Genomic DNA, 26,661 nt, shown 5'->3' on the forward strand with positions numbered 1-26,661 from the left:
TCAAAGAAGGAAAGGGTTGGTGCTTGCTCCCGTCGTTCCTCCGCCTCCCATTGAGCCTCCAGCCCCCATCACTCCTCCTGTTCCAGTGGGCCCACCCAAAATCAGCTGAGGCGGCACTGCACCTCCGGGCCCCAACAAAGCTGAACCTGGGGGGGCCATTGGCGAGAGGCCGCTGTAGGGCATGCCCATGGGGCTGGCCTGCATCATGCCCAGGCCCATTGCTGGAGCACCCATACCCACACTCATTGGCCCCATGCCCATTCCTGGTTGTACCATGGCCAGCATGGGATTGGGAGGCACAGGACTGGAGCGCAGGCCGCTCAGGCCAAGTGATGAGGGCTGAGGTGAGATGGAGCTCATGGGTGGAGCCACGCCAAAAGGGTTGGAGGAGGCAGGCGTCGGAGAAACCCCTCTGCTCGAAATGGTGCTGCCTGGGGTCACTGCCATGCCAGGGGCAGGAGATGAGCCTGAGAGTTAGACACAATAACAGTCATTAAATTTCTGTTTATATATTATGAACGTCAATCTGTGACACTAGCCGGTGGTCAGTATAAAGATGAATAGCTGCTGGCCCTGAACTGTTAAGGCCAGGACACACCGGCCCGATAATCGGCCATCGGACATGGTCGGAGAGTCTGGAGGGGGCGGGGACACAAATCCGTTTGGTGAGTTTGGTGACATCGGCCGTCGTAGATGTCGTCGGGCTTCTTTTCAGCCAATTCAACACGTTCAATCGGCGTCGGGCAGTCTTTCAGTCGGAGCAATTTGATTGGTGGAGGGCTAGCGAATCAGTGAAGCCCGGAAGTGAGGCGTGTAGCACAAACAGCTGTATCGCATCGCTAACCATTGTTTTAGTTTGTTTGTTTGTTTCGTTCAGCGAGTACTCACATGCATCAACCCTTCTTGACTGCTCGACACTCTCTGCTAAAAATGGTGCTCTTTATGGTCTAGAGAGCTGTCCCATCATTTCCGGATACCGTATTGTTTTGGGAAACAATACAGATTTGCGCCGCCTGCTGTTATGGAGACATTACGTCCCGCGCAAGCGCAGAGCGTATGGAAAGTCAGTAGTCGGCTCGGTGTGTTCTTGGCACTTTTTTGGCGGCGACGGGCAGACTGGAGCTGCCTGAATCGGCAGACTCCATTTTCGGGCGACGGTCGGTAGTCGGACCCGTGTGTCCTGGCCTTTAGCGGAGGTGTGTAAAAAACAAACTTTTTTTCAGCACGCACACAAGACGGACTGGGAAGCGTATGGTGAGTTGAAATTAGCTGATTGACAAAAAGTGTTCTAGATTAGATTACCTAGTATGCCTTTAATACTATCAGGTTTTCATATCATAAAACAATAACATGTCAAAATTAGAGTGGAACAACCTGACTCAAACTACAATACTATTGTAAATAGTGTCTAGGAATAAGGTAAGACTGTGAAACAAATTGTGGTTACTTTTGTTCTCAGGTTAAACTAACCTGTGTTCTGGAGAAAAGGGTTGTGCGCTGAGGAGGAAGAGATGGAGGGAGGCGGTGGCTGTTTGGGTTTGGGTTTAGATGACAGCAGGGAATCAAGATCCACCAGTGCTGCGTTGGGGCCTAGGAAGGACTCAGGAGTCTTACGAACAGGAAGTGAAGAACCAAGAGACGACAGGTCAAAGGGCACTGGAGAGCCTGTGCTCATTGCTGGGGAACCGCGTCGCTCTGGGTCTCCTAAGGAATAGCAAAAGCAAATGAAACACAGAATACAAAAGAACAAAAAAACAATACAGCGCTGCATTACCACACATACTAGAGGAGGGTGAAATGTAAGACAAGACAACTGCTGTGTACATGCACTTGAGAATCTGTGAGTAAATTATGAAAATCCATTTAAAAGGGTGAACTAGTACCTCAGTGCCTGTGAGCCCATGTAGCTTTATGTTTGAATGTACCTGTGCCGTTAGTGTGTTTGGCGGTGCCACTCCAGATGTCAGAGGTGATAAGGTCAGAGGCAGGGACAGGCCCGTCCCTTGCCCAGGGGTCTACTGGCCCCCCCGAGGAGGAAGTGCTGGGTGGCACTGTGGGGCCCCAGGGGTCGGCACTGGGGGGGGTCACAGCTACAGGGAGGGGAGGGGAGGGTTAACACAACACCTTACACGGGAACAATCCACAATAAGGAGGGAGCAGGAAGCTGGGCTGGCTGCCTACACTGGTGTTTCTCTCCTTGACCTCTGCAGTCCCACTGACTTGTCAGATGAGAGCAGATTTTATGTGGCTTTCCACCAGGTTACTTTCACTTTCTAGTTCATATCTTCAGCTCCGTGGAGGTAAAGGAGAGATAATTAGAAGCTACTTCATACATTAAGGGGTAAGAGACGAGACCGCTTTGGTTGAGACACAGCCACAGTCAGTCCTGAGTAGAAACAAGAGGATAATAAAAATCTCTGGTTTAGACACAGAGGGAGAATGGATTTAGCATGCTTGCTTTCTTCATTACAAACTGAAAGCATGTATGTAATGGATGAGACAATATGACAGAAGTGTTACATGAGAGAAAATGTAACAGGGCTTTTATGTAGACAGGAAATGGAGCGGTGGAGTGACGGGTCTTCACATCCTCTTTGACCCACTGAGCGGCTTCTCTTCTGATACTGGAGTACATTCCCACCAACCTGATGGGAACAGAGTTTACACGTGCTTACCCGAGCTGCCCCAGGGGTCCACGTTGTTGACTCTGTTCTCTCCCCAGGGGTCTGGAGGAGGGGCCATGTTTGGTGGTGGTCCCCCACCCCAGGGGTCAGAGCTGGTAGGAGACGTGGGCGACGCCACCCCCCATGGGTCTGCGGAGGCTGCGCCCCACGCACCAGAATCACCAGCAGTGGGTGGTGGCGAGGGGCCGGCGGAGCCCACAGTGGCAACGGCAGCAGAAGCAGCAGAGGCCCCCCAGGGGTCAACGGCACTCAGCTCCATAAGAGCACCCTATACAAGAGAATATATATTACTGATAAATGATCCAACAGCTGGATTCAAGAGGAAATCTGACTTTTTCCCATGACTTTTTCTTTTTCAATTTTGTTTCCAATTGACTGGTGAAACAAGTTATTGTTACATTTGTATTGTAAATACATTATTTAAATTTGACATTAAAGCCTCAGTGTGGTACATTGCAAATAATGAATAATGGATATTACATCACTCATGCCACCATCTTTAGAAATAAGAATCAAACCATTAAAATAATTATTATGGCATCAAACCAATGATCCTACACTTGAAAAATCAAGAATCAAATCGTGACCTTAAAATCAATAATGTAGAATGCTGAGAATCGTGACACCCCTAGCAAACATATAGTGTGCACTACGGTCAACATGTCAGAGATGCTGAACAAATATAAACTGACACATCTGATGAGCCTACTTCACTACTGGCATTCCAATACTATATCAGCTGCACTGTCCCTTTTGTTTCTGTAACAATGTCAATGTTAAGGTTTATCTTATCTTATTTGACTTGAATGGTCTGAAAGACAAACAAAGCTTAGTGGCTTGATTGGTTTTATTTTATTTGTGTATGGACATGACAATGACATTGGACGAACCAGATGCAATGTTTTCAGTGTATTAGCATAAATGCTAGTTTACAACACCTGTCCACAGGAGGCTTTTAAAAACAACAAAATAAACAAGTCAAAACAAAAACAAGATCAAATACTGATAAAAACTGACAATTAAAAGAGTAAAAATGCAGTATACAATGGAGACAGAGCAGCAATCTAATAAGTCAAATATATATATAGGATACGTAGAGTAAAACAAAGGCAGCATGATCAAATTATTTGTGTGAGCACTGTTGATTTGATTTGAGCCGTTGTTTAAGTTCTCTGTTGTGCTTAAAACAAAAAATAAACTAATCAAAGCTGGTCAAGATTTGTATATTAGTGCCGGTAATTACATATAGAGGAGTGGAAATGCAATCATTATTAGGAGCTATCTTAATCTCTTACCGATGGATTTGTTTGGACTGGGCACTCTAATAGTAAAGATTCATGTGTTATTGTTATACATTTCAAACGACTACTCTTTGAAACTTCTTACCTTGAACTTTGAAAGAGACATATAGAGAAAGTAATGCTAGTAAAGGAAGCGATATACAGATACCAGGGCTGTACAGTGCGACAGTTTTGGTCGCATTTGCTATTAAAATGTATCACGTGCGATGATGAATACAAGTCTACTCGCACTAGTGCGACAGGTTGCTAATGAGGAGATACTATCTCATTTAGACACAGAGAGAGGAGTGATGCACAACACTGCTTAGAAGGCTCTACATTAACACTCTCCAAAAGCGGGTAAATGTATTCTTAGGCGAGTAAGTAGTTGAGTCCACCCGCCACTTTGGCTGGTGAAAGATGTGTGGTCAGGATCTATGCTCGAGCGGCGATTCTAGCGTCTAATAAACTTCACCAACGTCAAAAAACGGAAGGACACGGCTCTTTTTTCCATTAAACGCAGTTAAGTTACCGCGAGTGCAAACATACCATTTCCTATGCGCCTTCACATTAAAAGCATGTTAATGCAAGGGTTAAGGTTATGCAAGTTTTCGATCATACTTTGTGTGCTACAAAACAAAATTGTGCTACTGAATGTTTTTGCTTGCTAGCACCTGTGCTACCACCTAAAAAAATAAGCGTACAGCCCTGGATACACTTTACACACATACCTCCTCGGACTTGCCCTTTTCGGCCTTCTCGGCCTTCTCCCTCCTGCTCTCCTCGAGGGCCATCTGCAGTCTCAGGTCATCACCTCTGCGCAGTCGCTCTTCCTGCCAATCACACACACTGTGATGTCAGCAACCTGAGACACACAACCTCGGAAAGCACACCACAGGTACAGGTTTAGGATCAGTTTACAATTCCACATTTAAAGTGGAAACCGAAAACCTGACCTTTAATCACTATCTTATGTGTGCACAGAATGTACACTAATCAACCAATCCCTGCATTATGTGCAAGGGTTTGCAAAGTCTGATTTTTACGGCACTTTGGCAAAAACACCATCAGATCTATGCTTGTAATCAGTTTAGTGCAGTTTCACACAGAAAATGCCTTGATCAGTCCTGATACAGGTCTTGTACTTCTCTCTACCACCTTATAACCACCTCAGTATAGGCATGATCAAACAGCAGAACACCGACTAATCCACAAGGAAAGGACTGTCTCTGCTTAAGAACTGAGCAGGTCTTATGTTTGATGACGTTTTTTTTAATATTAACAATGACATTCTCCTTTAAGAGATCCTTTATTAGTTTATAGACTCGTCAAGTGGTCTCAATCTCACTAGTTGCATACAACAATTAAATACATTTTGCACTCAGAACAGAGAGGAAGTTAAAACAGCAGGAGAAGTGTAAAATAGAAGTTACATATACGTATATATATATATTTCAATCAACACTACAGCTGAATGCATGCTATCATAGAGGGAAACAGAGGGGAGAATAATCAATTCTCATAATCCACCCAAGTCTTTCATTTTGTCAATTATGATGAATATTTGCCAATGTCATGCAATTTTCACAATTAAATTAAAGTTATTAGATGATTTGGTTGCTCAATTTTGTGCAGTATTCACACATCTTGACATGGATTTAAAAAATCACCTACTTTGCACACAATGTATTAATGCAAGCTCTGTAAAAGAGTGCGACACGGAACAGCAAACTTAATTATCTCTACAGTATTACCTCATTCTGATGCAAATTTGTATTTTGACGTAAATGACACAAGACAAATATGATTATAAATATATTTTCTTGATTGATCAATGCTTGATGTTTGTTGGAAAATTTCCAATTGACAGAAAGACAGACAGTTGATGACTGGCTGGCCAGTCAGCCGGGCACACACTCTGCCCCTGACCTTTTGTTGAATCTCTTTGCTGAGTGTGAGTGCATAGCGGAGCTCTGCGTCCTCCAGAGGGTCCTTGCTAGTCTAAGGGAAGGTCAGGTGTTAGATGGTGAAAGCAAGACTAGGTGTATGAGGTGAATAATATTAGTAATATCCCTCTCTGTACACAGGTGCTGCATCAGATTCAAACTGCATATTTAGTTGGAGGTCTGTGTATCTGGCAATGCGATACCTATCCTGATACTGCGATATATCGGGATACTATAAGCAAGGTGATATATTATAAATTTTCTTTTAAAAAGATGTATTAAAAAAAAAAAAAAAACTCATAGTATAAAGAAAACACAATGTTTTATGTATAAATAAATAGTTATGTTATATACATTAGTACATTCTACTGACTAATACAAGAGAGCTAGTGCAAGCCCAAGGACTGTACGCCTGCGAGATCTCTAGTGAGATGAGTTGAAAGAGGGGGAGAGTCTAACGGCTGAATGCCTGGTACCAACTAGCAGTTGGAGGCTTAAATACAACAAAAAAAACACTGTCACCATTTGTTGTGAACTATTCATAAAATATCGATACAGCTCTTCAAAGAATAAATCCAGTATGTTTTCTTACACGCCTAGTTGGAGTAAATTCTAGTTATGATTTAATCCTATTAACCTGGCTGTGCTTGGCTTGAATAGGCTGCTTTGTGTTACCTGCTCTGCCTCTTCTTTACTCATGGCCAAAGCCAGCTGGAGCTGCAGGTCTTCCTCTCCAGAGCTTTGTGGCCAGGCCTGCTCAGGGTCTGCCCCTCCAGAGTGGGAGCCCGCTGACAGGCTGCCCCCGATGCTGGGTGCTGAGGGAGCAGAGGAGGCTGGAGCACAAACAAATGAGCATTATGCATGAATAGGAACCTGTTAACTACCCAGAAGCAAAGTGAGGCTGCAGTAGAGAGGCTGCCCTTCTTTAATAGTGTAACACTTTACCTTTGAACCTTTAACTCTATTTAAACACTATATAAAAGTAACCATCTCACCACTTGGGTTCTGTGCCATCTTCTCTTTGGTTTTGAGGGCGTGGATCCTCTCTTCTCTTAGTCTCTCTTCATCTTTCAGCAGTGTCACCAACTGTTTGGCTTTCTCTCGCACATTCACCCCCTGGACAAATACAGACATAAACACACAATTACAGACATTGTGGGGCTCAGATCGTATATTTTTGGTCAGCCTGGATCTATATTATTCATTTATGTTTACAACCTATAATTTAATTCATACTGTTAATTTACTTTGTGAGTCTGTCTGTCCTGGAAGAGGGATCCCTCATCTGTTGCTCTTCCTGAGATTTCTTCCATTTTTTCCAAGATAAAATATTTTTTTTGGGAGGGAGGGAGGGAGGGAGGGAGGGAGGGAGGAAGGAGGGAGGGAGGGAGGGAGGGTGGGTGTATGGCCAATATATGTGTATGATTGATATTGGGCTATATCAGGGGTGTCCAAACTACAGCTGTAGTTTGGACACCCCTGATATAGATTTATTGGCCCGCGGCCGATTTTAAAAATATAATGTAATATGGCCCTTAAATAAAAGTTTTTTTTTTTTGTTTTTTTTTTGCATTTCTTAGTTAACCCACTAGTGCAGGGGTGTCAAACACTGATTGATTGGCCCGTGGCACATTTTAAAAATATAATGTAATATGGCGCTTTTAATTTTTAAATAATTTAAATGCACTCCTTATATTACAGAGAAATATGTCCCATAAAAGAAAAAGAGCAACAAGCCCATCCCAGAGGACCCTGCATAATATTTTATTTTAAATTAATATTATTATGGAAAATCTGTGTCCTTCTCCAATAGCTTCTAATTCATCTGACACAGTGTCTCAGTGTTTTTTTTCATACAAAATTCTTCAGATTTAGCCTCTTAATTTCCCTCTCAAAGGCCCTCATTTATCAATCTTGCGTAGACCAGAAAAATGGGTATACGTACATTTCCACGCAAATCTCGGCATTTATCAATATGGACGTGAGCGTAGGGTACGCTCAAATCCCACGCCAGCTCTCAGCTCGTGTACGCAAATTTGAAAACAGCATGGACTCGCAGTGCAGGCTGTGCCGGGTAGCCGATGACTTTGTTGGACACTTATTGGAAGATAATACAAATGCAGTGCAAATAAGACCGAAATAAAGATATTAATCACTTAAAAATTAGCAGCTTATGTGCAACTGAGTAGGAGAGCTGATTCAATAGTGCGCACACCGGCTGCATGGGACTGCGTAAGGGCAGTCTCCGTCTTGGAGCAGCTGGGGGGACACTGAGGCACGGGGGCTGCATTCATTCAAAATGTTAGCCTAAGTATTAAATATGTAGGCTAGTAGACATACACTGCTCTTTATGATACAAAAAAATACACGGCACAACATTCAGCTTAACATTTTATTTATTTGACGCACTTTGTAGATGTTAGTTCCTCTTTTAATGTGTCATTAATGCTAAAGCGAGCGATTTATTTCCACCGTTAACCGGCACGTTGTTCCTATCTGCTGGTGGAGCAGGACGGTGGGCGCTCTCACAGCTGATCGCTGCCGGGTCGGCTTGTGCAGCTGACGGCCGGGCTGACCACTCGTGCCAAGCGCATGCTGTCATACAGTAAAATGCTAAATGTGTTATTTTTAGTTTTTAAAACCCTTTTGAATAGTGCTATCTAAAAGGGCCAATACATTCCAATCATTCAAATCTCTGCAGACGTGTATTTATTTTATGGGGACCATTATCGGACAGTTGGTGCGTCTTTTTCTCCTCCACCACTTATATTATGCCCGCAGCCCCGCACCCCCAGTTGGTTGCATTTCAGAACAGCAACACGCTTTTTTAGTGGCGATTTTGAGTCAACACCAACGCTGTTGACCGCAGCAGTTATTTCCTTCCTAACTGCTGCCTTCTGTCGTTCTTTGATGCTGCTTGTAGGCTAATGCTCCGAAATGAAACTCTTTTTTTTCTACTTTCGCTGTTATTCTGTCAATTTCTACTTCAGGGAAGTGCCGTATTGCGCATATCCATGTCGTAAAACCTCTGGGCGAGGCCTCTAAACTGAGAAAATATAGGGGCGTGATACACTCGTTTTCATCCGCCGCATTTATCAATAATGGCCTGGCGTACGCTGAGATTGGCGAGATACGCCTGTTTGATAAATACCACGCGACACCTGGCGTAGGGAGGTATTTGCGCCAGAATCTGCACCAGTTTCCACGCAAAATTGATAAATGAGGGCCAAAGTGCACCAGATTCATGCATTTCACTTTAAAAACTTAAAAAAATCTCCAGGGGGGGCATAGTATCCAGACCTCGGCTGGATACTATTTTCACCCTGTTGGACATTGGACGCAAAGGCAGAAAACACTGGGTGTATCATTGGCATATAAACAAGAGGGGAAATGTGTCTGTTTAATGTGCAAGGAAAGTGTTGCCGTGAAGAAGGATTACAATTTACGAAGACACTATGAAACTAAACATCCGAGCAGCTACATGTCCTGATAAATGTGTTATTTTTGCAAAGTGGCCCGGCCCTTCGTAGATTTTTCTGTATGTGGCCCTCAGTGAAAAAAGTTTGGACACCCCTGGGCTATATAGATAAAATGTACTTGTTTACATTCTAAAAATGAGTGTATGTTTTTAACTATTTTTGTATGTTACATACACAGAGATAAATGTAGTTACAAAATCAAAAAAGCAAATAGGTAAACTGCAGTTTCAGCTTAGCCTGGAAATCCAGACCCTGATATCTTGAACGATAGAGGCAGGGTTCAACATAACTTTTGATCTGAGTTTTACTGGCCCCATGTACATTTTCACTGGCCCTGCAAACCCTTTTTTTCTTCTTCATAATTTAGTGTGAATAATTATAATACCTATATTAAAAAAAATAACTAAATCTAAAGGGAATATCTATACTGTAACAGCATAGATATTCCCTTTAGATTGGGTTATTTTTCTTTTAGTTAATGATATAAAATATTGATATTGCTCATACACATAATATAAAACCAGGCAAACATATTGAATTTGAAGCCTACAACTGAAAGTATGTGGAAGGAGTCGGCCAGTATTTTAAAGTCCAGAAGTTTGATAATAGATTTTATTCTTGAATTTGGGCAGTTTAATGAATAGTTCACCTGCAGAAATCATGTTCAAACATAAAAAAAAAAATAAGAGATGAAGTTCTGATCAGTCTTTGTGGTGTGGTAGTGTTTACTGCTTTCTCTATGCATTAGGGATGTGAATGTGTCAAACCAATGACCAGTTTTCCACTTGCGCTCAATTTGACGTAAAAAATAGAAATCCAAAAATCAGAAGGTTATGCCGTTTTTTTTTTTTTTTTTTTTAATGGGAGATTTCACCGTGTATGCGAGTTCACGTCTGGTCGTGAGCGCGCTGCAGGAGCGTCACTTCTACATGAAGTGTCAGCTTCACATTAAGAGTCCGGTGTGGGACCATTTTTTCAAACTATTGATAAAAAACAATGCAGTGCAAAATATGCAACATAATGTTAAACTCTCGTCTTAGGCTATGATGTTAAATCACCTTAGAAACACACAATGCCTTCGTCCGAGCAAAGCAGCGTTTACCTCGAGATCTCGCCAGTGAGTGAGCGAGTGAGCCGCCGCGCAGAAGAACTGCGGGGTTTGTGGCTAAAATAATAACCGGGGATATTCTCCCCGTTAGCGATTTCACTGGGAAAGACTTCCGCGATCTGATTGTAGATCATGAAAACACAGAGCCATGTCGGCAGACAAACTGCGCGACTATAGGAACTGTCCAGTGAGCAGAGTCCCTCCGTTCGTTTCTGTCTACAACCGACACAATCACCGGAGACGCATTCACAGCGTTTAAATAAAGCCTCTCATTTGTATTACCATTGGGGCTTTGATTCAAATACTGTAACATAACGGCGGCAGCTAAAGGAAAAGCGCAGTTATCACTTAATTTTCTGCACCTCAACCTCTGCTGTGGGAAGAAAAAAAGGGGGCAAAGTAAGTTGATTGATTTGTCGACTCGCAGGCGGACAGTAGAAGCTCTGCCAATGGAGCGAGAGTGCGCCCGCTTGTTGCTCCGCCTGTCAAAACGCCCACGCATTGTTTGTCCACTGGCCTTTCATTAAAAAATATATTATGTTTATTATATTGATAAACACTGCTTTCATTACGACTCTCAACGCGCATTTCAATGAACCATGATGTAGGCTATTCTACAAAAAGATACTGAACTGTGATAGGCCGTTACTGGCCCGGGCGGGACAGTGACTGGCCAATCAACTTGCCCTGCATATGATTTTACTGGCCCCGGGCCAGCGGGCCATTGGTTATGTCGAACCCTGTAGAGGGTCTGGCCACGATCAATAGTTATTTCCAACTCAAGGGGAGGCTCCTACTCGTGCATTTCATATGCCACTGCACGCAATTGGATAGCACTACAACCAATCAGAGCGATGCACAAGTTGACGTACTAAGCCCCGTTCGTTTAGCGAACAGCGGTTTAACTGTTAAATTAAACTTTTGCAGTGGTCGGTCGGCAAAACAGAACATTCCACTTACTTGCTAATGAAAGATTTGAGTGCCGTCTTCCAAATCGTAAAACGTCGAGGCCAAAGCCGTCTCAAACTCAAACAACATATCCGCAGCCATCTTTGATGTTTACTATCACGGCTTTGACGGCGCATGCACGTCACTGTTGTCATCCGGTTACGTCCGCCCCAGAGCACCATACAAAGGGCTCTGGCCCGCCCATATCAGATAGAACGATTTGATTGGTAGCTCAGGATTTCATGACATATTTAATGAGCGTCAATGGAGAGTGTCCAGACCAACAGGCACAGCAAATTTAATTTGCCAGCACCTAGTGGCAGGTCTGGAAATGCCAGGCTAATTTCAGCTATCAATAGCCCATGAAAACTTAAATGACTGGCTTTGTAGGGTTGTGCAATTGTACAAACCAATTAATTGTAGAATGTATTATAAAACCACAAGCAGCATGGTGGCAAAGTGTGCCTGGACCTTACTCACTAATCACTTTAACTTTCCATGTAGCTTTGTGGGCATGGGTGTGTGTTTATGTACCTGGTCTTTGCCGTCCCTGTCTATGAACTGAAAATCCTTAAGAGTTTGGACTGCGTATATGTTCTCTCGGCACTGTTGGGCGACACGCTCTGAACCTGTCTTGATCAGGTACTCCATAAGGGTCATGGCCTGGTGGAAATACAAAACCACAACCGATGAATAACAGTAGAAAAGGCCTTGTGAGGATCGTGAGGGACTAAATATACAAACATTAAAGCAGTTAACTCACAATGTAAACACTCAAAAAAGCTTATTACTACAAGCAGAAACATTTCCAAGTCTATATTTCATAAAGTAAAATATAGTACACAAAACTGTAAAAAGCAATAGATTTCGGACTTATCTTTTAAGCCATTATGATATAAGTATAGTGTATTATGCATCTGTTCCCACCTTCCACACACACAGACACACCTTGTACACATGTCTCCAGTTCTTGCCGTGATCATTGAGGCGCTTCCACACCATGCTCATGATTTCAGAGAAGGCCACAACATTATAGGTCAGATCAGCAATCTCTGACATCAGAGAGCTGCTTGGGCCCCATGGGTCATTGGATGTTGCCTCTCTTACCTGGAGAACAACACAATCTTAAATTTATCCTCTGTCCGGGAGGAGAATAACTTTGGGCCAATACTTTGTGACAATTTTAAAAAGGTCCACCATGTTCTGAGTTGGAATGCAAACATAATCATAACAGAAGGCTGCAGAGGGGAAAAATAATGAGTGGATAATATGATTTGATTAGCTCATACTGTGTCTAACGAGGAAAGAGACATTAGATAATCAGCAGCTAAATGATGTCGTCTGTGCTGGAGAGAGACATTGGCTACATTTAAGCTATGGACATGGGAGGGGCGGTGGGGGGGTGTAAAAAGAAAAGAGAAGAAGAAAAGCACACAACCTTGATTTCAGCCTCTGAATAGTTGTGGACGATGTTCTTTACTTGTCGCCGTAGCGATGAGGTCGACATGGCAACGGTCTGGCCGCCGAGTTCTGTCACAATCTGAACGGCAGATGGAGAAGACAGGTTGTAATTTAGAATAGGTAATAAAAAAAAACAACACTGACATGTCAAAGAACATTGTTATTTCAAACACATTCAAATGAAAAAATACCTATTAAAAAAGAGCTAGAAGAAAAAGAGTAAAAAAAATTAAATTATGTAGACGAGTACAGGGGTGTGGATGAAAGAGTGGGAGACCTTGAGAAGAAAAATCTAGAGTGTGAAAGAGGCGTGTATAGCAGAAATCAGCCATGTATATGCCGCTATCAGAGGGAGAGGGAGAGCGAGAGCGCCATGCACACCTGTTACACAAGAATGATGCAGAATAGGGGACTCTCCTCTTGATATCTCTTCGTTTCCCTGGCTTGTGAGCCACTCATTCATAGAGTGTTATGTCTCAGTTTGTCTGATTCCTTCCCGCAGCAACATTGGGTCCCCAAACCACGGGCGTAAGGCGATGAAAACTATGGAGCAAGATTAAGAATAATATAAATAAAAAAGAACCCATACTCAGAGAGATGACAGCTAAATCACAACAAACAGACAAGAACAAGCTAAAACTTAATGCTAGAACTGATTTATAAAGTAACCAAAATACAATAAGGACAAAGCAGATATACAACAAAATCACATGGTTTTATTACAGATCCACACATGACTGATGGTCATAGAGATACAACTTATTAGTTTTACTTTATCAAAATCAAGTTGTCGAGTTGTAGCAGTGGGATTCACATTAGCAGGAGCCTACATATTGTAATTTTGAGCAGAAACTAGATTTCTACTGCCTGCCACATAATAGGATATATATCAACTTACTTTTATTGATTGATTAAACTATAAACTTTAAGGCATATTTCTAGGCTGTAACATCAAGTACATTTTGGGTTAATAAAAACACTCTGTAAGCAACAGTTTGTGAAATAATGAGAGACAAAGAGGTAGTACAGTCAAGTACAGCAATACTTTTTAAGATAACAGATGAAGCAGATGTCCAAAGCTATGTTAATATGTAATTAATAAGCCACGCTGTGCAAGGCTAGCTAAGAACAAAGTTGTTTATCTCAAGTCAGCCATTAACAGGAGGTCGATTGTAGAGGGAGCAATGATCGTGTTATCAGCAAAAGCTGAAGGACTGACAGGTAGAAAAAATGTCTGTCAGCTCTGCTGCAATAAATGATTTCTGATTTGTCATACTGGAAGCAGAGTCTGAACCTGACATTAAAAGGTGGATTCAGCAATTCTGGAGAACGCCTTTTGTCAAAATCACTTTGTCCTAATTAGTGAACATCTCCTCATGATCAGACCCCTGTCTATACTGTGTGGAGTCAACTGAACAAAAAATCTGGTGTTAATACAAAACCTATGCTCTTGTCAAATGTAGTGGTATGTGTACAAAGGGGGCCCACCATAGCTAGCAACATGCCAGTTTACAGAGCCTATGGCTGGGTATATTAACACTAGAATTGTTTTCTCTTTTTTCAGTCAGGCAGTGGATCATGAGGAGACTTTAACTGATTTTGACAAAAAGGGAGTTTGACAACAAGCATTCTCCAGCTGCTGACTTTGCTGGTGGTGTAATGGCATGTGGAGAATGATTTTTTGGCACAATATTAGATCCCTCAGTACCTAGTGAGCATTGTTTGTATTTGATTGCTTACACAGCAGGCTGAAACATTGTTGCTGACCAGATGCATCCTTTCACTGCCACAATCGGCATTTTCTCACCAAATACATGCTCGCTCTGGGCCCATGACACAAAGCAACAGAGGCCAGCGATAAAACAAAAAAAACCTTTCTGAAACTGTCTTTTGAATAAATAAGATCAACTACAAATTAAAATGACTCATTATTAAAAAGTTCTCCTGTAAAAATTCTTTTTTCAAAAACTAAATCATCATCCAGTTAAACTACTGCCTTTTAATAAGATTGAGCCATCATTATATCATAGCTTGAGTTTGGAGCAGTCTTCTTTTTGATTGCACTCAAGGAAAGCGGAGAAACAAAATGCAGGAAAGCACAATCTCTTTGCTAAGGAGATGATTAATGTCCTCTGTTTCCTCAGCCTCCTGCAAACTGCACTCAACTTATTAACAAGAAAACTTAAAATTCATATAGCAATATAGCAAATGCATTTGGACATTTATTCAAGTTTGAAATGTGCTTTGGCAAAACAGTTATATCACAAATTCACTATAGAAAATACACACCTGATCTGTATGTTAAGTGCTAAATGCAATATAGACTATACTGTAGGGATACATATAGATGTGTAGGTCAGACAAATATGAGACGATGTTGCGTAACTGGACATAAGGCAACAATTGCAAAAGTTTAGAGACTCCTTAAGCTCCGTACCAAAGTTCAGACATGTCAACTAATCTTTGATATTCCTTTTGTTTCTCAGGGCTTCCTGCTGTGTAATACTGTTATTATCACTTTAGTCTCTTTAAGTTGCATTGACTAGTATTAGTATGTATAAATTCTGCTGCTCTGAAACACGAGTCAGAAATGCGAGTCACAGGCCGTGGCTTAAATTCCTTCCTACAGCTTCAAGAAATTTAGATTTAAGACTTTTTAAGATTTTTTTTTTTTTTTTTATGCAACCCAAAATGAAATTTAACATTTAAAATTAAGCCAATTGTTGGGCGGTGAGGGGGGACGTGCATTACTGACATGACATGTTTTACCAGTGAAAAAGTTGTTGATCTACAAAAATAATAATAATAATTGCTATTTGCTACATTATTATTATACCTAATCTATTCATTAAAATACAAAGATAATAGTTCAGTAATAATGTGTTCCTTAAATGTGTTAACGTGCCCATATTGGTTCATGTCATGCTGATCTGCATGATGCTATGAAGTACATTATTTAAAAAAATAGATGCAAATCAGTTTTGTTGGAATTAAAACTAAGCTTACGTCTTGCTGCTATCACTTGCATGCAGTTGACATTAAACAGCCACCATCAAGGAGTTACCCCTCCCACCCAGTTAGCCTGCACACAGATAAGGTATATACAATCGTTACCCGTCCAGAGTTACAGCCTGCCCACCAGAATTGCCTGCACCTTAATAATGCATCATTAACTTTATTTCTGTAGATTTTTTAAATTGAATAGTTTTACTAACCTATATTTTGGGCAATTTTGGCTCTACAGTGTGAACTTCTTAATTTTGTTTAAAAGTGACCTAAACTGATTTTGTATCATCATATTAGCCTACATCATTATAATGTCCATAAGACTGCTCAACTAGCCTATATTCATACACTACTTTATATTCATACCCAAAGGGAATTTAAAAATCACATTGTCTATTTATTCTGATTGAAGGGGAAGGCAGAGGCGATGTTATATATTATACTTTATCTTTACATTTTAATTTGGACTATTATACTTAATCTCTACATTTTTATTTTAAGTATGTATCTGCACTATTTTAGTGTTTATTAATGTCATCTAGTCTCTGATTTCTCGACGTCAATGACTCGACATCATTGTAAATGAGGGTCCCCCCTCAATGATCTCTTGAGTAGGCCAGGCCTATAAATAAAAGGTTACATTTAATGTTCATCTTTCAAGATTTATCTTTCCTTATTGTTGAGTGGAGCCTGAGACTCAAGAATGTCATTGCCAACGACTGCTCCTGTAATCGTTGTGCATATGACAAATAAAAGATATTGAAACTTATCTAGTTTTTCCTATGAGTTTTTCCTTTTGCTAAGGTGCAGCCAACCCCCGTCACACCTACCAACCTATGATGTTGATGCTACAACCGCAGTCAACTGACGTAACCGTTAATTTAGCTGTCGTTAGGTGTCAAAACACAGAAGTAATCAGCACCAAGCCACTATACATCAATGTTACGAAGAGCATCATAAAACAAGCATATCAGTGTACCAAAGCCTGTAGAGTAGAAGTTTATAAAGTTAATGAGCAACATAACGGTAGCTGTCATCTGTTACCGTTAGTAACTATCAACCAATTAGCAACTCTCCCATTCTCACCTAAGCTAACCGAAACAGTTGGTTAGCACTTTGCCACAAGGTTTTTATTATGTAAAGTCTGGGTAAAAGTATATATAGAAAGTACAAACTAACGTCAAACAAAAATGCGAGGCTCTCGTCACACCCCTGAATCACACCAGACTAGAAACGAAGCAGTAAGGTTACCTTCCAGTTGGCCTGATAAAACAAATCACTTTGCTGCTGCTTCTGGGATTAGCCAGCTAGTTTAGCAGTTAGCTAGCCTAGCTCCTGCTAGTTACTTCGTAACTGGCAACAGCGCAGCTCCACTGTACGGACATTAACAAGGACACATCTCGCTTCAGGACAGTGTTCAATATACACGCTTATATAACGATAAGAAGTGTCAGGAAAATATTGACAGCACGGCACAGTAAATATCCAAATCCAGTGTGTACTGACCCTGTAGTAGCTTGAGTGTACGAGGAGATGGCCGAATTTCCGCTTCCGTCCTCGGCTTCAGGAGAGACCGCACCCCCGACAGCTTTGTTTTCCTGCGCTGGTAGTAGCACACTCATGAATAATTCATTGACTTTTTTAACAGCAAAAAATTCAAACTCTAAAATGAAAACATGTAAGATACGTTTTGAAGGAGTCAGAGGGACGTAACTTTTGATTGGTTGTTTGGATTCATTTACCCTCCCAGGGTTCATTGCAGATCCTTAAAAAAGTAATTAGGCCTATCTAAAAATAGGCTATTAAAATGTCTTCAATCAATATTCAAAAGTCCTCAAAATGCAAAAAAGAAAACATGACAAAAGGATTTGTATCATTGTTTTCTGATGTTGCAATTAACATCATCACAGAGATCAAAATTTGTTGGCTTTTTTATGTTAGGCCGATGTGTTTTAAATGACCTGAAATAAATGCGTTTTTTTAAAGTAGATGCAAGAAGTCATGTTCATGTAAAATTGTCCCTAATGTTTTAATTAGCCTAATGTCTTTTTTTCTAGAGTTTTTGTCAAGGTCCTCATTTTTATTCAAATACCACCTACACTGTCTGTGGATAGGAAGAACTCACATCCTCATTCATGCTCTTCCTATTTATTAAACAGTTTCGTTTTAAACCTTGTGGATATTGTAAAACAGGCCTACCAGCTGTGGGATGATAAGCTTGATTAGGCCTGTGCATCCATGTGGAAAAAAGCAATAGTGGAAAATAATGAACTCTTATTAAGTAAAAAATGTATAATTACTTTTCTACTGCAGTTCAGTAGAAACAAGTACTCTTTATTGATCTCACAGATAGCCTATTTACTTTTCAGATTAAGATTTTACTTGAAAAAACATATTGGTAGGCTATATCTAAATAATCAGCCATTTGGTCATAAGTGTGTGGGGATGTTTTGAATGTACTTACGTCTGGGCTTTGTTACTGAGAAAAATCCAATAGATCAAACCATAGGCTATGAACCCTCGTGGCTTTTGACCCCTTACAAAAAAGCTGTCTAGTTTGGGCCCCAATAATTCAGATGTCAATGAGTTGAAAGTTATTCAACCAATCAGATATGACCCCTTTAAACTCACATGGTTTTGTTTTAATAACTGTTCAAGGCACAAAGAGGTAAAATTATTATTTATTTCACAAAAATAAAATAAAAAGTTCTGATTTTATTTTAGCTGAACTTTTTTTTAGTTGTTTTTAATCTTCTTACCTGCAACATTAATCATATCAGGACTCAGATTTATCGTGTGACCCTTTGAATGGGGCCTGAGCAATAGAAGAAGAATGACTTTATTAATCCTTTTGGGCGAAATTCCATATTTATGTAGGAATTCCTTGACAAAAGTACCAAACTCTATAGATAAAATGGTTAAAAGTATCTTGAATTTTGACATTATAATGCCGTTTACACACTGCTGCATCAATATTAGAAACATAACAGTGTCAGATAATAACACATCAGACTTTGTTCTTAATAAATACTTACTTTTAATTCTGTATTTTGAATGTTTAACTTGAGTATACTCTTTAAAATGCAGGACATTTACTTATATCGGAGAGTTTTTATACAGTTTCTTTTTTCGTACTTTTACTGCGCAACAGATCTGAGTACTTCCTCCACCGCTGGAAAGCAGAAGTGTGCTGCTTGGCAGATGAGAACACAATTATACAGAGACATAAAAAAGAGGGATGATAAACTGTGAAATTATGTATAGTTCTGTTTTAATTATTAAAATAGAAACTGACATTATTCATGTCCAAATGAATTCTTTATTTACTGTTTGTGTAAACAATATTAAAGGCCTTGAAAAAAAGAGTCCTTTCTTTATTTTGAGTTTGGTGGACATAACTCAATGCATGATGTGGTTCATTATGATGTAGGTTTTTATATATAGGCTAAACGTTATATGTTGTATGTATAACTATATATTGAATACTAAAAACTATACTATATAACTATATTTATTGTAAATATAACTCAAATATAAAATAACTTTAATAAAGTTGATCACTAGTTTTAAAATCATCCCTACCCACACAGTGCTTTTTTTTTAAATTCATGTTAGCCATTGGTTTATTATTATCTTTTTGTTGCATGAATAGACTAGTTATAAATACATTATATTTTCTTCTTCCTGTCGGAGGCTCCGTGGGGAGACACAATAGCAGACTGCTGATGGATTTTCCTCTGTGGTTTGAAACTATTGCTTATATAGAATCCAAAATCCCTCTCTAATCTCCACAACTCATGAAATATATTGCATGACAGCATGTGCAGTTTCTCCTCAGTTATGTAACTGCACACTTTGTCCACCGAGAGGCATCGTTGGACTAACTATAGGATCATGTGAACCAAGAACAGCTTCTCTCAAGAGTCGCCCTGTCAGTGGGACTATAAATAATATACAGTATGTTAAGCCCCATAGATCAGAACAACATTGTAACAGCTGGCATGCATGTGTGTTACAAACTCCCCTTTTATCCTGCATCTCTTTATCCTTTTATCTCTGCCCTCTCTCCAGGGGGGAAGGTGTCTGAGGGGAACATTGCAGCATGACTGGAGCAAACTATACAGCCATAACACGCTGTCAGTCTGCTTTGGAAACACTAATCTCACGAAGATAAACAAAGAAATGCAGGCGATAATTACAAGCATAAGAGCTATTTAGACAGGTGTTGTTCCACTGTTATGTCATGGAAGAACAGAACGCATTTTCTTATTGACATGATTCATTCATATACAAATTTAAAACGCAATAATGAACATGAAAACAATGAAAGCACAACAATAGACCAGACAAATGCCAATTGTACAAGGAATAAAAAGTACTAAACAAGCTTGAGACATTGGATGGTTGCAGTAACCAGAGCACAGAATCAATGTTTTGCAGTGTTACATACATCAAATAATTTTTTAGATATCTTGTTGAATAATTGATATTATCATTTGGACCATAAGTGTATGGAATGTGATAGTCAATGCTCAAATGAATTAATGGACATACTCTTAAAACAAATCTAATTAAGGTCCTGTCAAGATGGTGCTCATAGGTTTCTGTCTAGATTGTGCAGTTTATTATCTTAGAAATACACACACCACTCATCGTATGATCTTACTTGTGTCTCTCTTTTTTGAGTGTGTTCTTTTATTGTGATATATTCCATGTTATCTTCACTTAAAATTAGGGCCTTTGTGACTTGGATCTGGACATGTTCTTGCTTTAATCTGCATCTGCACTCTGAACGCTGAGGATTAAGCATGGCCCTTATGTATTTATGTATTGTGTAGTGTGTGTATGTCTGTATGTATATTTGTGTTATATGTTTTGTACGTTGGAACCTGTACCAAGCTGTACTGACAACAAATTCAACCAGCCTGGCTGTGTGGTCATTAAAAGAAATAAAATAATCAATCAATCAATCCTGCACTTACCATTGAATTGTAACTCATTGGAGACCTTTTTTCTGGTCTGTCCCCAAAACTTGAACTCTCTGAGCTATTTATATTATTTCCAAAGTGGTGAGGTGAGAAATGCTTCATCCTCTTTTTTAAATCTCTGATTTATTTCATTGCACCATTCTCACAACACACACCAGGAAACTGCATTACCTGACCTATACAACTATAGTGCTAATATATTTAGCCAATGACAAACATTCCTTTTTTTGAATCAGGACAATTTTTCTCATTTATCTTTTTTAAATGAGAACAATCTTAGTTAATAATATCATGTTTGTTGTACACAAATACAGTTCAGTAGTTTTTTTTGTGCAAGCTTAAACAGTTTCATGTTTTAATTAAAAGCATTTAAAAATATGGAAGTGTAACAAAATAGCAGGGTCTTACATTATGTAACTTGTCAGTACCTGTCAGCAAAGCTGTCCTTAGTGTGTGCTATTGTGGGTGTGGGAAAGACCCTCTTTGCTTCCATGAATCCAAGCTCATATAGTATATGACTGTGTGCATAGTATACGCTGTGCATGTGTGCACCCTGTATTTGTGAATGAAAGTTACTCTCTTGTGGCATCGGCTTAGTTAAAGCGATGTGAAAGGTTGTGTTTTGGTGGTGGAGTGCCAAAGGTTGTCACAACAGGGGCCCTGGGCCCCTATGGCGTAAGCAAAAACATGGAAGTACATATAGATGATTTACACCCCTCGACAGCACAGCAGGGGTCGTAACGTGAGCAGGGACTGGTCGTTGTGATAGCAGTCAGTGTTTGTGTTACATAAGGAACAGCCGTGGAGCAAGTGTCAATTATAGTCCAGTATGTAGTACCAAGGAAAATCGATCTGAGCGGACAGAAAGAGGAGGAGGGTGTCAAGCTCATGGGAGCTGGAGTAAAGGCCTAACACACAGCTGGTGCTAAGTAGGAAACAGAGCTGAAATGTAAGTACAGAATGAAGGTGTTTTTCAAGGAAAGGTTTCAGCTGTTAGCTATGTCAATCTGTGGTGGAGGGCCATAATATGCATTGGGTGTTTTGACAAGAGAAAAGTAAGATGAGGCAGAGAAGATTAAGTTTCTTCATCGCAGACTCAAGAGGTCAAAGGATGTCCTAGGCAAATTAAATGGTTTTGATATATTATTAATCTTATTATAAAGATTAGAAAGCTAAATATGTTTCCAATCTATATTATAATGCAGCACATTGATATAGGGGTGAAATATAATGGTCCACAAGTGGCATGCTTAACTGTACCTTGTAATCCCCGCATAAGAGGTCGGGATCATGGGTACAGCTTGTTGGCCTATCCCAATCATTCCAGCATACCTGTTGATTAAATGAGGAATACTACTCTGTGGGGGGAATTTACTGACTCGGATGGACTGAGGGGGTGAGAAGGAAAGAGAGACATGGAAGGAGAAGTGTGTGTGTGTGTGTGTGTGTGTGTGTGTGTGTGTGTGTGTGTGTGTGTGTGTGTGTGTGTGTGTGTGTGGAGGGGGGGGGGGTGGGGGGAGTGAGTGAGTGACAACTGTGGAGAGGGGAGGCATGACAGTGATGGGTTGATGTGATCCAGACGACTGACGGACTGAAAACACCGGTGGGACGTTAACACTGTTGTGTAGTGGGAGGGGGACTGAGGGGTGAAGGGAGGGCACACAGGAGAGAGGGAGAGGAATGACATGCCTTCTAGTTGGTTCACACCTGCCAGTAATACAGGGGAGACGCAGAGAGAGTGTGTGTGAGAGAGAGGGACAGAGAGAATTGGCACAAGAGTAGGGAAAGAGAGGAAGAGGGGTCAGTGTGTCTCCTGGGGACGCAGCAATATCCAGGTCTCCAGTAAGAGCCCTCCTCTATAAAGCTACTGTGCTGCTACAGGGAACCACGGGGCAAAGGCAAGAGAAAAACATCAACTTTAATTCCAGCTAAATTATTGGTGAAACTGAGGACATACAGCCCCAGTAGAGAACATCAGACAGTTGCAGTGGCAACAGGAGTCTTTAGATGCTGACAAGAGCAGAGACAAAGTGAACAGAGATCAACCAACTGAACAGAAAATGACAGTAAGTATTGCACTTTATCCCTGTGTATAGGTTAATCCGGCAAAAACATTCAATGCACACTTAAACACTATGTGCTGCAAGTCATGAAATCATCATATTGAGCTGCAAAATAACAATCAGGAACAATGGCAACAAAAGTGTGCATGCATGCCATCATTCCCTGTAAGAGCAAATGGTTAAAGGGTTTATGTATCATAATGCAAATGTGTTTGCCGCTTTATAATGGGATGACATGCAGGCATTGCACTAATGCATTGCTAACTTTTTATTGCAAAATGACTCAGAGGCTGCAAATGGTTCGATAGACAATGGCATTTAGTTGATTTTACAGCCTGTAAAGTTAAGCACTTGTGCTGCACTTCAAATTTGTTAATGATGTTAGCTCAGCAAGAGCTCATATTAGAATCTCACATCACTTGTCGCTTCCAGCCAAACGCCATTTACAAACGGGGGAGTTGATTATTATTATTATTATCACCTCAGTTTAGTAGGACGTGGCAAATATCAGGAAGCTTATTAAGCCGCATCAGTGACCATTTGTGTGTCCACTGACTCACTCCAAACCATTGAGTAAACGTGATAATTAATTTTTTATTTATTGATGGGATGAGTTGAAAGAAGAGCAGGCAAATAATGTTAGAATGTGATAACCCTAGCATGTGTTAAAAGCTATGTGGATGTAAACCAACTGAGATCTGAATTCAGGAGTTTAACACTTGTGCTTTCGGTTCAAAAGTGTGATCTTGCATAGACGATATTTTCAAATTTGACCAGTTATATCAATGTACAAATACTGTTCGCTGACACATTATTAATTACCATAGGGCTTCCTTTGTCTTGCTTCCATTCTACTTTCTGTGCATTTCCAAATTGTCCCCAAATGCAGCATTTTATAAGCCTTTGAGTTTGTGCCTGAGGTGCCTGAAAAGTTGATGTTCAGGAGATCCAAACTGGAGCTGATCTGTGTATAGCTGTGTATAGTATAGCATCAATCTCTACACCATTGATCTGGAAGCAGCCAATCATCGACTCTTTTTAAAATAGTTTTATTGGATAACATCCATTCAAAGCAGCACTCTCAGGCCGGCTGAAACCTGCAATCTTATTTTTGGATGCACATCAGATGCATCTGCTTGTCATAACTGAGTTCCGTCCATTTTTAAAGCTCCTGACATGGCATAACTCAAGTATCATATCGCATCGTTTGATTGCTTAGCACCATCACAGTTTTATTGGAAAATGTCACTGATCGTAACCAGGCTATTATCTTAATCCAAACCAGGACAATTGATTGAAATTAAACCGAAGAACTGTCACATTTGTTTGTGATGGTGTAGCAGGTCCAATTGAATCGAAATTAAAATGAATTAAGCTCAGTGCCGCAACATGTGGAAAAAATATGCTATCCTCCTGCTATCCCTCTATATTTTGTGCTAAGCTGTGTGTGGTAACGAATCGCAATCTTCCTAATTTGCTGGGGTATGTGTGTGTGTGTGTGGGGGGGGGGGGGGGGAGGGGGGGTTTACTCCAATGAAAGCCTTTATGGATGTGACAGTGATCAGTGAGTGACATTGGAGACTGAATGACAGCGGCAAATGTTCTGATCGCCCTGATAAGACACATGTTGATGTTTGAAGTTAATCCCGTTGTAGGGCATTGGAGATCATGACAGATCTGTAGACAGTGGTAACATGACACAATGTCCATCAAACATGCACAGATGGATGCTGGGATAGCATGTGGATTGTTCAAGTATGCAAGCGCAGAATTGTATTAAAGGTAGAGCCAGCAATTCTGAGCATTCAGCAATGCTTGTTGTAATATGACTTTTTGTCAAAATCAGTGAATATCTCCTCATGATCCATTTACCTGTCTGTGCTGTGTGTGCGTTTAAAAAATAAATAAGTGTCAATACACAGCCTAGTATCAGGTATCTTAAACGGGTATGCTGTGTTAATACACATACCCGGTATCTTAAACAGGTATATTTACACTTTGACTTCATACCAGTTTTCAGTGCACACACAGTATGGAAAGGTAGCCAATCATAGAGTTTAATTATTTACTGATTTTTACAAAAAGTGTTCTCCAGAATCACTGACTCCGTCTTTAAGTTTCAGAAAACAACAAGAACCCCTCAGAGGAATGGTAAAAGTAACATATGAGTGTTGAGGCTAAGGAGATATATGAGATTCACATTTGCAAGTTATATTTTAAAGTAACAGGTTCAGGTGACGCATCAGCATGTCTGGTCTGCGATTCAGACTTCATTCTGTGAAATTAACTATGGTTAACATCAACACATGCCATTCAACATGTGGATCTCCTTTCACTTGACACCACTAAACTGGTCTTCATCTGTAGGCACTGAATATTAATATCTGTGTGTGTGTGTGTGTGTGTGTGTGTGTGTGTGTGTGTGTGTGTGTGTGTGTGTGTGTGTGTGTGTGTGTGTGTGTGTGTGTGTGTGTGTGTGTGTGTGTGCGCGCCCAGGCTGCAGCAGCTCAGGAGCTTGACGAGAGATGTTTTCTGTCGGCGCAGTCCATGCCAAGTCTTAAAGTATCCGAACACTTCCAGGTGTTGAAGCTCCTTGGAGAGGGATCCTACGGGAAGGTCATGTTAGCTGTGCACAGAAAGAGAGGTTAGTGCAGGAATCCATGTTAAAGGTCACAGGCCCTGTTACGTCTCAATTGAATCAGTCTTGTATATGAAATTTACATTCAAATTCCCGAATACGGATATATTTGTATAATATTTTTAGTTATGTGTCTAAGCTCCTGTTGCATAATCTGACATGGTATTTCCACTGCAGCACATTTTTCTCGGGCATCGTGTTTCTTTCTGTTACACATGTTGAGTGCTCTGATGTGAGGACGGATCTGTCTTTTAATAGTGTTCACATAGCACTTTAAGCTTCTGTTGCTTTAGTGATGTGGTTTGGTACATTCTCTAAGATAGAGTTGCCGCAAAGGGAAAGTTATATTTGTTCACAGTGTTGCTGATGGACATCCATCAATGATGGCATCATTTTCTCTCACTGGAGCTTATTAGATACTGTAGTATTCAACGTATGTTGTTTTGCCTCCTTCCCTTCAGGAACCCCCATGGCTCTGAAGTTCTTCCCTCGGGAGTCCACCACGCTCTCCTCTTTCCTGCGTGAATACAACCTCTCCCTTTCTTACTGCACCCATCCCTCTCTGACACGGGCCCTTGGCATCTTCTTTTCGACACCTACCTACTACATATTTGCTCAGCAAGCTGGGCTATATGGTGACCTCTACAGTGTAATAGTGTCAGAGGTCAGTTATGCTGCTTTGTGACATGTAATAGGGCTGTTAATGCCCTGTATGTGATGCCTAACATGCTTTCACTTCACAGACATGGAAAAATACAGGGTGTTTCCTGTAGTTTTAGCAGAATAAGAGCTTGCATGAATGTTAAGTAGGACTACAATTCTGTCTCCTAGAAGTTACATTAATATTCTACAAATATGCAACAGAGAACACGGTTTAAAATAAATATAATGCCAACCAGATAACGTTTTTTGTTACACAATGCGGAAATTGTTTCAATGAATGTAACTTTCAAAATGTTACATTCCAAATAACTATACTATACTATACCAAATATACCAACTGCAAAATGTTTAGTCAAATGGTATTTAAATTGTTTGTCCTACAATAGCCGTAATACAA

At 40.5% G+C, this 26,661-nt stretch overlaps 2 protein-coding genes across 5 annotated transcripts in view; one reads left to right on the forward strand and one right to left on the reverse strand.

Moving 5' to 3' along the window:
• epn1a (epsin 1a) lies at positions 1-17,460 on the reverse strand (the record flags this gene model as incomplete). Of its 4 annotated transcripts, none has more annotated exons than XM_080039853.1 (12): positions 17,419-17,460; positions 13,288-13,449; positions 12,884-12,985; positions 12,394-12,552; positions 11,980-12,108; positions 6,906-7,026; positions 6,586-6,743; positions 4,696-4,797; positions 2,676-2,952; positions 1,926-2,090; positions 1,471-1,701; positions 1-467 (listed from the first exon to the last, which is right to left on the reverse strand). In XM_080039853.1, the coding sequence occupies exons 3-12, from the start codon at positions 12,950-12,952 to the stop codon at positions 1-3; spliced, it is 1,878 nt and encodes a 625-aa protein (XP_079895979.1). In that variant the 5' UTR covers positions 12,953-12,985; positions 13,288-13,449; positions 17,419-17,460. The 4 variants fall into 4 exon arrangements, with proteins under 4 accessions (XP_079895979.1, XP_079895976.1, XP_079895977.1 ...); XM_080039850.1 differs by having other exon boundaries at positions 1,471-1,704; XM_080039851.1 differs by lacking the exon at positions 17,419-17,460 and adding an exon at positions 17,164-17,328 and having other exon boundaries at positions 1,471-1,704.
• The window catches only part of sbk3 (SH3 domain binding kinase family, member 3), a gene marked incomplete at both ends in the record, with an annotated part of 12,061 nt that continues 2,502 nt past the window's right edge, over positions 17,103-26,661 (forward strand). Inside the window, 3 exons of the mRNA XM_080039595.1 lie at positions 17,103-17,153; positions 25,460-25,607; positions 26,063-26,265. Coding sequence (XP_079895721.1) covers positions 17,103-17,153; positions 25,460-25,607; positions 26,063-26,265 — 402 coding nt within the window. The remainder of the gene's footprint in view (positions 17,154-25,459; positions 25,608-26,062; positions 26,266-26,661) is intronic.

Source organism: Ammodytes marinus, assembly GCF_949987685.1.
Source record: "Ammodytes marinus genome assembly, chromosome: 13".
Classification (NCBI taxonomy): Eukaryota; Metazoa; Chordata; class Actinopteri; order Uranoscopiformes; family Ammodytidae; genus Ammodytes; species Ammodytes marinus.